This window comes from Ictidomys tridecemlineatus, chromosome 4 (assembly GCF_052094955.1).
Source record: "Ictidomys tridecemlineatus isolate mIctTri1 chromosome 4, mIctTri1.hap1, whole genome shotgun sequence".
Classification (NCBI taxonomy): Eukaryota; Metazoa; Chordata; class Mammalia; order Rodentia; family Sciuridae; genus Ictidomys; species Ictidomys tridecemlineatus.
The window spans coordinates 151260683-151273317 of NC_135480.1; the positions used below are offsets into that span (position 1 = coordinate 151260683).

Below are 12635 nucleotides of genomic sequence, written 5' to 3' on the forward strand. Positions count from 1 at the left end.
TTGCATTAAGTGACATGCCAAAGTCATACAGCTGCTTAAATTAGGATTTAGTTTCCAATCTGCCATCTTCTTATCCAGCATTCTTCCCAATATACCTTAAATTGAGTTAGATATGACATACAGGCACAGCCATCAAAGCTGAGAAAGGGACTGTTGGCCTAAATCTTGTACTGGGGAGAACAGCAGCCTTGAATCTAACCAACTAGCATTTTGGCTCTGCCACTGTCTAGCTATTAATCTTAAAAGTTCTTTAACTTTGTTTTATGTTCCAGTTTCCTCATCTGTAAATTCTGATAGTAATAATTAGACTTAATGTTGTTTTGAACAGGGTAGGTAATGCATATAAAATACATGACAGGTATCCACCATACAACAGCTACCCAGATCACCATGACTGTTACAAATTTATCTTTGCTGCCGAACTGAAAAGTAGCACTTTAATTTTGCTTTATATTTAGACTTGGCCAACAACTTAAAAAAATCATGCCAATGTGGCTTTTCAAGTGAAATGTTAATTATAATCCTACTAAGGAAAATAAGGCACTGGCAGCCATGAAAATTAATTATATTTTAGAACAAAAACCTCTTTTTAAAAAAAATCTAGAACTGCAATAATTAATTTTTGCTAGTTATAAGGCATTACAATAAATAATCTGCCACTGATTGATATTCCTGGGTTTATGAGAAATTAGAGAAGTATATGAAGGCAGTTGAGGTGAGCAGATCACCTAGAGTCAGGTAGAGATGCACTTGCACTTATTTGCAGTGCTGTGACTCTGATGCATTTGGATCACTGATGTTCCCATATTGTGTCAGTATATCAGATTACTCATATGATAAAACAAAGTGAAATTACAAAACGTAATGCCCGCATTATCCATAGGAGGCTAATGTCAAATGATAAGGCTAGGCTTTTAGATCCATACTAACTGGCTTAGGCATAGTCTACCCTCTGTCAGTGGATAGAGGACAGGCATCCTCTATCAGTGGGAAAGCTTCCTTTTTGGTGTGGGTCAGTGGAGGAACCAGAAGATCTGGATTCTAATGTGAGCTACATTCTTTTTTTTGTGGAACAACTCTGGGCTCATTCTCTGAACTTCAGTTTTCTCGTCTCTAATGGGTACTTTTTTATCAAGTAATATATTTATGCCACTACCTCATTAGGTTGCTGTATTCTATAAATAAATAACTGATACAAAAACTATATAAGACAAACACTTAGAATTCAGGAATAAAGAGATTAGTGATAATCATAAAGTCAAGATTACCTAGCTAGTTAGTGACAGAGGTATGCCCCAAACTCAGATTTCCTTGTTCTTCATCTTTTCATTTGTCTCTTTTCCTGCTTTAATAAAAGTATACTTTATGAACAATTTTGGATTATGAGATTAGCATATTGTATTTTGTGACTGTGCATATATCAGTATTAGCTTCCCTTTGATCTTTATTTGAAAATATTTATTCTTAAACCATTAAAATAACTCTTATTACCTCTCTTATTTAAGAATTACTATTTTATCTTAAGAACTGCTTAAACATGGAGGGTATCCCTGTGGTAATTGGATTTGTCAAAAATGCAATTGAGTTTCTACAGTGATTATAATTCAACAATTGAAAGGCTTTTGTATTTAGAGCTCTCTTGAATTCATTCCGCATTTTTCTCAGCATAAATAAAATGAGTGTGATTTGGAAACATGTCATGAAATGTCACTGCTTTCAAGAAGTTCAATGAGTACGTTGGTGCCCACACACAATTCCCAATTCTGTATATTTTTCCCCCTGTCATCTTCTCAATGGAAGTAAAGTAAAAGTTTGCTCTATTAAGCAAAGACAAAGACAACATGAATCGCCGTAGCCAATTCTAGTGTTTTCTCTAGTATCTGTCAGATCACTCTGCAGTATAATAAGGAGAGAGAGGCTAGCTCTATTGGAAGAATTACTAAAATGCCCAAATTAAGGCCCTCAACCAAAGTCATTTCAGTCAGTGACACAGGTGGAACCCATTACATGTTACAAATTGTGCATGAAGTCACTTAACATTTTAATACACTCAAAAAATCTGGTCCTGTGCTAGCAAACCTGTCCATCTAGGAGAGGGTTCAGGTAGTGGTCATGTGGTTCCAGTTGCCAGCATTCTGTCTTTGGGGTCTGGGATATAGAATGATTGACTGTGCACTTAAATACCTGCTGGTTAGGGCTTAGTTGAAGACAAAGTGTTGTTCATGGTTGTAATCTAGATTAAAGCTTTCTTTGCAGCCCATAAACTTCAATTAAATGCTCTAACCTTTTGTGCAACACTTCAAATTGAAAGACTTTTGGTTTCTAGGTCAGCTCTAGATTTTGGGTATATTTGTGGGTATAGAGCTATAAAAAGGCGGGTTCTAGTCTGATTCAAGTGCTTTTGCTTCTATATTGTAAAAATAGCATATGAATCAAATGAGCATACGTTTCCAACTATCATAATAAAGGTTCAAGGAGGTTCTTTTTTATTATTATCATTCAATACACTTCGTGGTTCAGATGTGGAAAATAACAGGTTAAGAAAAATAATGACAAAGTGCCAAAAATATAGGGAGCTAGTAGTACTGAGTGACCTAATTCTGAGTGAAAATAACATTATAATACAGCAAAGGCTGAGTGACAAGTTCTCTCCATGCCAAATTCATTCTCATCTTACATTCATCTATTTTATTTCTATAATTTTCCTTACTTTGCTAATGAAAAAAATGATTTCTCTGTGACTTGGTTTTGCTTTCCATTTACTATGGAAATAACTGAAGAGACCTGAGATGATAAATTGTTATTAGTTTTTATATTTTAAAATGAGAAATATGCATATAAAATGTAAACCCTCTATTCTAACCATTTACATTTACTAATTATAGTTTCTAAACAACCTGAAAATAAGAAATTACCTATTTGACACTATCCTGCCTAAACTAGCATTGGTGAAACTTGATGAACTTAATCCAGGATGAGAGATTTTAACTCTTGAACACCTAGTATATTTGAACAACTAAAAAAGGGCCTATAACATTTTCTGCCATTAAAAGTAAATTGTGGGAATTTTAAAAGCCTATTTATACCATACAACACCCTTTTGAGGATAGGAGACAGCAGGTATAAACCTGCTCAAATGCTGAAAGATTATTTCTTGCTCTCCCAAATCTGAAAATAAATGTATCATTGCCTTGGTGCTTATTAGGAGAGCTTTGAAGCAGAGTCCCACTTTCAAATTAATCTTGGACACTATGGAGGCAGGCAGGACTTGGTCAGAGGTATGAGATAAGGTGGAAGTCAACATAGTTTTTGGAAGCAAAAAACAAAAAGGGAAAGATATAGGAACAAAGATAGGTGAAAATGTCCAAACTGTGAAGTCCTGAGAAGAGCTGGGTCTGAAGCTAGTATTATTCCCTGTTTTATAAGACATCAGCAAGTAAGCAGTGAGCCTACCGGTTGAAGAGGACACAAAGCCCTTGAGGAACCAGTGGGGATGAGCATGGTTATGAGATAGGTGGTACCCCTGGCTGGCTACGTGATACACAGAAGGGTTTGATTGGCATGATAAAGTGTTCTTCTAAGGACTTTTCAATCCAATGTGCTACTATAACCCCAAAGACTAAGAAAATGCTGAATATTAAGCAAGGACTCCTCTAAAATGTTCGACTATGGCATGGGAAAGGGGTTTACTACTAGAAAAAGGTGACTGTAAACTACTCTCTCCATGCATTCTGAAGGAGAGCTAGGTATGTTTCAGGAGTAATCCTCAACTAATCATTCCCTCTAGAATATACTCCCACTGTAGCTTTGAGAGAGAGATTACCAAGCAGTCCAAAATTAGACACACCAAACATTTCCAATGTACTTAATTTATATTAATTACATCACCAACTCCTAAACTTTAAACTTTCCCCAGTGGATATCCAAATTTATTTAAAAACAATCAGTCCTCTCTCCCTCTTTAAGTAGCCAGTTCATTTATGGGCCCCTTCTGACAATCATCTATTCATTCATACTCTTCAACAGCCATCAGTAAACAAGCCAAGCCCAATTTGTTTCTTCTATAAAAACATCAATTACAGTATCAAGTCTGGGGTGGAAGTAATAAGGTAATGAGGGATGGTGCTCTTGTGTCATGGTACCAGTGAGACTGTGCATCTGTAGGAGATGTATCTGTGTAGGAAAGAGTGAGAACAAACTGTATATGAATCTTAGGTAAGTAATTTTCTACATGGCTAATAACTTAGCTAAACCTAAATTCTCATGTATGTACTTAAGTCCCCCAAAATAACAGTATTAATAATATCTGCATTTCCTTACCTTCTATTGCTGATAGGAGAACACGGGAATGATCATATGCAATTACATTTGCATATCTATTCTTTGGTTTGTTTACTTCCAAGTTTGAATGTTCCCATGTGAACTGCTGGCCAGGATCAATTGACTTTAAAAGAAAAACAGCACATACAAAATCAATAGTGAATAACACAGAATTATAGGCATTTATCACAGTAACAAACATGATTTAAAAAGAAAATTCTGAAGTCACACTCCATCAAGACCACTCTAGCTCTGAAGCTGAACACTAATGCAAACAGCATAACACAAAATGATTAATCATAGTAAGAAACAGTGATAGTCACCAACATTGATTCAAAAGAAAAAAAATCAATATGGATGTCCTGTTAATATTGGAAAGGCAGGTTTTTAGTTTTACTTCTCCATTTTCCTCTCTGCTGCTGTAGTTACAAGTTATCTTGGTTCGATATTCCTTCTAGTTCTGTGAACATTATTTAATCTTGATTACACTTTCCTGTGTGCACCTAAACCCAGTCTTTAACTCGAACAGTCTTTCACCGGCTATGCTGCCTGTTCTTCTCCCACATGCTCACGTCTTAATGGCAACTTAGGGTTTTGTCTGTTTCTTTGTAACACACTATGGGCAATTATCACTGGGCAATTTGTACAACTCAAACTGCTAACAATAACAGAAACAAAGGGAGGTCAAATTAATCATAGTCAGAAAATAAATTTATAACCCAATGCAGATAGAGTATTTTTTTCTATTTATCCTTTTTCCTTTTACTATTGTGTTATCATTGTTCATCAAGTTTAGTCCTTTTCTTATTTTAGCTTTAACTTCTTTGATGTTCCAAGAAATTATTCAACCAAAATATTTAAACAAAATTACTGAAAAATCTAACATAAACATTGTACAAATATTATATATACACACATATATACATACACACACATGTTATAGGTAGAACTATTATTTCAAGAGCAAATAAGACTCTAGGGGACTTGTTAATTTCCAGCTGTGCTAAGAAATCAAAACATCTTTTCTTTCATCACAGGATGCTGACACCTTTTTTAAGATTTCTAATTTCATGCTATATGGAAATATGAGTTGAATACTAACAAACATGATTTTAAGTGATCAAAATCAAGGTTTCAATAATAATAGTAATATAGGTTTTTATCCAGATGAAGTATTTTTTAAAAGATAATAGAATTTTTAGCAGTTATTTTCAATGCTAGATATTTTCTATGCCTTTACATGTATTTGCAGAAGTTGAAAGTAAAACATGCACAATTGCTATCATATTAAAGATGAATAGTTTTTATGGATAGCATGACAGTAAAGCACATAAGCCTGTCAACTCTTAAATAGCTTCCAAATAGTTAAAAAAAAATGAGCAGTATAACTATGCAGTCTCAAATTAACTAAGGAATATAAAACCTTTTTTTTTTTTAAATTCTTAGCCTGTGCTAATCTAAAGAGGCAATCATTGAACAGTATTCAGTGAAATAATTATCCATGACTTTGGGGTCTAAAGAATAATGTTATCAAGGGACTTTCTAATTTGTTCTTCCGGGGAATGTATGCCATCCCCCGCAGAACACAATTTTCTCCAAGTAATCCGTGAGCTAAAGAAGCTGAAGTTTTCACATGTCCTGGAAGTAGTTTTCACATGTTCTGAATCTGCTCTACACAAAATAGCTCAATTCAATGACTAAGACTTGCCTTAAACTATCTCAGGTTGGTCCTAAATCCACAATCCCAATGTCATTCCTTACATCCAGAACTTCAGCATGTGTTATCTCATTGAAATCCCTTCTCTAATCTCTTATTCCATTCCATTCTTCACACTGTGGTCAAAGATGCTTTGTAAAGTGCAGAGATGAGTCAGGCCCCGTCTAAGAACTTCTACTGGCTCTGGTGAGTTTATAGCTTAAACTCTAAATTCCTTGTCATAGTCTTACATGTATAGCTTTAGTGATCTTTGTATCTGGCTTAGTAAATAGTTTGATGAATTTTTTAAAAAAATAAATGAATAGAATTAATGAACACATGTTTTTGAGAAAAGTTCTTAAAGAGAAATCATAGAGTAGTTTCTCTATATAACATGGAAGTTAAAGAACACAGTATGAGATCTTCAATGTACCATGTACCAAAATTTTTAATACTTAATAACCTTTATTATATGGCTTAGAAATTAAGTACGTGATCCTGAAATTAAAACTACCACTAATATTCCACTTTATACTAGTAAATATTACTGGGTAAAGACACAGTCACATCATCCCCTCAGATATCCCAACAAGATGCTAAGGTCACTGATATCTAGTGGCTTTTGGTAAAAGGTATTACTCTATTACTCTCTGATGACCTTGTTTTATTCTGACAAAGATTTCCCACATATGTATAAAATGGCATACATTTCATTATAATAATTAAATTGCATCTATCAACTCAAACACACGGTTAATTCCTGTTCATTTCTACTCTTGCCACATATCCTTAGACCTCTGTGTGATTTATTAAATACCTACATAGTTCAAAAATTGGAAATGGAAAAATGAGCTGTGTACCACATGTTAATATGCTTCGACTTAAAGTGTGGTCCATGAGAAAATGACCTACAAGTAACAGGATGATTATAATAATGGCTGCTGAGTCATTATACTTTAGATACAATATAATTTAATTTTTACAATTGTTATGAGGTAACTATTGATTTTTCCCCCATTTAACAGACAAGGAAATTGAAACAAAGAAAGATTAGTTGAATAAATCTTACTGAGAGTCTTCTCTGTGACAGGCACTGTGATACTTGATGGTTAAGTAATTTGGCTCAACACTCACAGACTCCTAGTTATCCTCAAACTCAGGTTTGTGTGGATTCAGAGCTCAGCTGAGAATTACTAGGGGGTGATTCTGTTCCTTAACCTTCCAGAATGCCAGTGCAAAACGAGGAAACTCAACACATGAAGCACTTCTAAGTAAAACTATCCTTTACCTCGCCATTCCGAATGATATTTCTTCCCAACTTATCATTTTGTGTCATTCTAGGACAATTACATAAGGAATCAAGTTTTAAAAATGAGGTTGGCTTCACGTGGATAATAAAACAGATGGGACGCAGCTTACATTTATACTTGTTTTACACGGATCAAACAAACGTTGATTAAATAATGCTGACTTGTCTGTGTGCAACACAGCCCTCATCCATCTGGACCTATCTGTCTGACTGAACGTTTAACAATACACAGCATAGGTCATTATTTTTGGAGCTTGTCAGAATGCTGAGAGCAGTAAACTCAGAAAGAAGAATAACTACTGAAAGTAGGTAAGGTATCCAAACTTTTAAATTTTTTTTTTTTTTTGGAAAAAACAAAAATCCTTGAGAAAAATCATGTTTCCATTGTCCATGATAATGAATCAAAGATCAAAGATGAATAAGACCCTAATTCTCTAACCCCATTTTTTAGATTTTTCTTAGTGCAAGGGATGCATGGTTGCTTTGCCTCTTTGTTCCTTGGCTTCCTTTGCTGCTAAGGATGAATGAAACAGTCTACACAGAGAAAGAGGAGTTTAGACCTTGAGGGATGCAGAAGTTGACTTCCAGTTTGAACTCACATTTCTAGCTGGTTTACCCTGACCATGCATCTTCCTACTACAAGGTAAGCCTAGGTCAGTCACCACAACAGTATTCAAAACAATGTGGAATAAGCACGCTTTTCCGAAGGGACTCAATTCCTTTCTTTGGACCTGCTATCAGTATCTGTTTGTGAGGTTCGCTCTCAACTCTTTCTATTCATCCTGTGGTTAGACACACTTCCTGTGTGTCATCCTTGCCTTCCCAGCACTCAAACCACAGTCCTAACTTCTGAAACTGGAATTCTGGCTAGGTTTTTTTTTTTTTTTTTTTCCTCCCAGTCTCCGTTGAGGAGAATTTTGCAAGCTGGAAATAAAACAAAGTAGATTTATTCAACCAATCTGATTAGTAGACTCTTTATGAACTATGTGACATTTGTATGTGGTAGAATTGTTAAGGAGTTCATGAACCAGAAGGATCTCCACTCAGTCAATAAGTTCCCTGAGACAGATCCTGGGTGGGTGCTACATAGTATCTAAAACATTACCCAGATACTAAAGTATTGCTGTCTGCTAGATTGATGCTGGGCTGCCCCTCCAGCTTTTGACAAAATCACCCTAATACTAACAGATCTTCAACTCAATAGCTTTGCTTCACTGAGAAAAACGTGACCAAATAGAAGAAAAATCTTCCTTGTGAGTGATTTAAAGAAGAAAGAGAGTCCAAGTCGACACTTGGTAACATCAAATACTTAGCATTGATTTAGACTTGAACGTGATGGTCTGAGAATTCTAATCTTTAACAAGAACTTTGTCTTAAAATAGGTTATTGGAAAAATAAGCTATGTAACATAAAGGTTTATATTTTTGCACTGTAATCTTGATTAAAAAGCCAGAATTAAAAAGAAGATATTTATAACTAATATTTATAATAACATTTAGATAAAATTTTATCTTCTTTGTGCTTTTCACATATTAACCTTATTTTACCTTCACAAAGAACCCAGAAGTAGAAAAGAACCACTATTAGCACAATTCTGTGGTTGAATAAAACTATGGTACACAGAAGTGTCACAGTCAAACAGATGGTGGGTAAAGAAGCCGGGTTTGGGGTCTAGGCATTCTGGCCCCCAAGTCTGAGGGCCAAAGGGCCATGTTATGCTCCTCTGTAGCTCAGCTGGAGAAAATTCTTTTGAGTGTCACTCACTTGTCTTTTGGTTGTTTCTCTGAAATGTAATACAAAGAAGGCTGGGAATAGACTCTGTAGACTACTGATGATCTATTTTTGTAATTCTAAACACAGAACAAGAGAGTGACCATAAATCTGTACATCAGATTACAGACACTGAGTAAAACTTCATCTCAATATGAAAGTGATTTTTTTGTAAAGCTGAGATCTTTATCATCTAAAAGCAACGTCCTTCAATAGACTGCAGAATTCAATGCTTACACAGAAGAAAAATATAATTCCCATATGCAAAACACCACACAATAGTAGTTACCCTGTTCCACTCCACTCTTGACCTCAGGAAGAAAAAAACCTCAAAATATTCCTTTAGAAACTCATCAAAGAGAAACCACAAAAGAGAGAAGAGATTCATCTTATTTCTGTGTTTCTAAAACAACTAACAAAAATTTAATTATACAGAAGAAATAGACCATCTACTTCACTAGCCAAACAGAGTTCAGACCATCATTTTTATAGGGATTTGAACTTTCAAAGACCTTAACGTTGAGAGAAATACTATCTTTCCACATCATTCTCCATTAGTGGGCTCGTTTGGCTCTTACTCAGTGTGGTTTGCTGAGATATTCTCAAGTTCTTTCTGAGGTTTAGAACAATCCGCTATTGACCGTATGTTTCTGCAATGAAGGCTTTTAAAATTCTTATTCATTCATACTCTCTATTTGAAAACGGTAAGTTAATATATATCCATCTGAAAAAGACTCATGCTTGCATGGTTGGGAAGGGCTGTGTTTTGCACTGTTGGCAAAGTCCTGCAATTGGCATAATGAGTACTTTCTTCAAAGAAGAGCAAGAGTTCCTTTGAATCCAACAATACTTTATAAAGTGGATGTGAGAAAGGAGTGGAAAGTCCAGTGATGGGCAATGTCTGAGAGTTAGAGAGCAGCATGTTAGCTTTCTCTTTACACCTGATTAATTGGGTCAGGTCATGTAACTTGGGTCTGTTTGCTCTATTTCCTTTTTCTGTTACTGTCTTCCAAGTGTTAGGTTTGTGTCCTCCTCCTCTTATCTCCCTTGATCCAATTAGTTATCAAATCTTACCGAGTCTCTCCTTATAAGGGCACCTTTGATCCAGGCTACCATTAGAGTGTAAAGAACTCCACCAAAAAAATTTTCCGGGCTCCTAGGGTTAACTAATGAATGAATGTTGAAGTTCCTCACCTTTAACAGCAGGAAAGACATACAAGATTTATAAATGTAACACATTTATCAAAGGTAGCTGAAAGTGCTCCAATCGGATATTTTGTACAATTAAATTTTATCTCCAGGCAACAGTTACATCAACTCTATATGTTGCCCAGTGGTTTGATCTTAAATTCTGACTACAACATATTATGTAACAAATATAGAAAGTTGCTTGAAGTAATATTTCTCTCTATACATTTTTTTTCAGAATTGGTATGTAGGGAGGCAAAAAGGATAAACTACACTCATAGTGAATCATTTAAATATGTAAAGTAATTATTTGAGGCAACGTTTTGGTAAACATTTTCTTCTGAATCACATCTCAGCACTAAGGAAGAAGTTGTTTATTTCAAAGAGGATACTCCTAGACATACATTAAAATTATCTTCATTTACCAGGGATTCAAAATGATGAAAAACAGCTTCCATAAAGACAAAAACACGGGATTATTCCTCAACTCAGTAGGGCAACATAATGTGTTCTCTGGAATCCAAATAAGTTGTTTTACTACTTTATGTGACTGTGGAAAGGATTTTTGAGAGATCCTTCCAAATAAGGGTTTGAGAAAAAACATGCACCTTTAAGATATGGAGATTGAAAATGCCAGAGTTTTCATTATGCATTCCTTTTTAATATGCCCAACACTTTACGAAATACTAAAAGCAAAAGTTATTCCTGGTTCCCAAAGGCAATGTTTTAGTGCGGTGAGAGCAGTGACATGTTTTAATTCTAGTGTTTTAGTTTTTATCTATTTATCATCTACATCAAATAAAATGAATAAGAAGAAAGGGGTGGACAGGTTTATAGTTGATGTTCAGAAGGACCAGAGCATCGCGGAAAATCACTTTATAGAGTTCACACATCACGATTTCTGATGCTATTTGAAAAAGCAAAAAGAATTAAAGAATTTCAGACAGCCCAGGACAGGAAAAGGTTCTTAGAAATTTATGAATTGTAAGGCATTCCACTGTCATATATAACAAATTAGAATAAAAAAAATTTTAAAAAGAGATAAAGTTGACTGAATTGGTAAAAAGCAATCCCAATAATTTACAAATATAAGTCACTTGATCAACAAATCTTCAAGGGACTGATGTTAGGAATTAAAATTGGTTGTGCACTCTAGGAACATTAGAGAATATGGCAATTGTACATAAGTAACAGTCAAATGAAATGATCTATTGAATGCAATTGATGCGTACTGTTAAACTGAATATTTGTAGTTGCAACCTTTCTTTCCCATGAAAAATAGCACCCATTTTGGGCACAAAATTAGTAAGATAAAAACATTCACTCCTCATCACCCTTTGTTAATGTTGGCATCTATGAAGACACAAAAGGATCAAGGGTAGAGCACCCAATGCAGAGTTATCACTAAAAGAATGCTAGACATTCTCCATCTTCCCACCTGTACACACTCACAGCCCCCTGTCAGAACACCCTTGGCCCAGGGCAATCTAGGCAACCCAGCAATGTCTGCTTTCTCCTTAACGCCAATCCTATCTACTCTGACATAAAACTTCATATCCACTTTTAAGCACAAAACTTAGGCAACTGCTCCATTAATTTAGACAAAGAAATCCATTTCTTCCCTTCTACTTACTATATGACAATCTATCTACATCATTTGGAACTTAATCCATCTTTGGGGCAGAGATAACACAAGTGCACAAGTAGCCACATATCCTTCTTACATTTTCCTTTCATTTGCTAATGGAAGTCTGATCATTCAGGAAAAAACAGTGCATAAGTAAATTCAAAAGAAAACCAACTGATGAATGAATAGCTCAGTTCCATAATTGTTGTGACTCATACTGCCTCAGCATTTAAAAAGCAACACTGTAAGTAAAACAGCAAAGATAAATCATCATCTCGGTTTTTAAAAGTCAGATGGAGTTTTCCTAAGTGATAACATTAACTCTTTTTCATAAAACATAGGAAGTTTTAACCTGATTTTAAATATTTCCCTCCCCCATATTTAGTTTCAGATGTGGGCAAGAGTGGGGGGAGAGATGAAATTGAAAACTGAAACATGAATCAACTTTGTTAATATTCAGTCCATGCCATTCTAATCTTGTTTTCTGGATCAGAAAAAAATTCTACATCCAGAATGAAATGAGAAAAACTGGCGCCTTCTCCAAGTCTGTGATAGAACATAGAAAATCCCAAAGAATCACTTAAAAAACTCTCTACCTCATTTCATCCCCAAATGTATTTTGTACAAACTATCTAGTTGAAACAGGAGTTCCCACAAGTGCCTTTTGGGCACAATATATGTGTACTAAGAAGCCCCCTTGCTGTTGATATTATTCTTTGCAGGAA

General features: G+C 35.0%; 1 protein-coding gene across 50 annotated transcripts in view; it reads right to left on the reverse strand.

Annotated features, from left to right (window-relative positions):
• The window catches only part of Ptprd (protein tyrosine phosphatase receptor type D), a 2128582-nt gene that overhangs the window by 67572 nt on the left and 2048375 nt on the right, over window positions 1–12635 (reverse strand). For all 50 annotated transcript variants that reach the window (XM_040285790.2, XM_040285762.2, XM_040285761.2 and 47 more), the window contains one exon: window positions 4321–4444. In XM_040285790.2, coding sequence (XP_040141724.1) covers window positions 4321–4444 — 124 coding nt within the window. The remainder of the gene's footprint in view (window positions 1–4320; window positions 4445–12635) is intronic.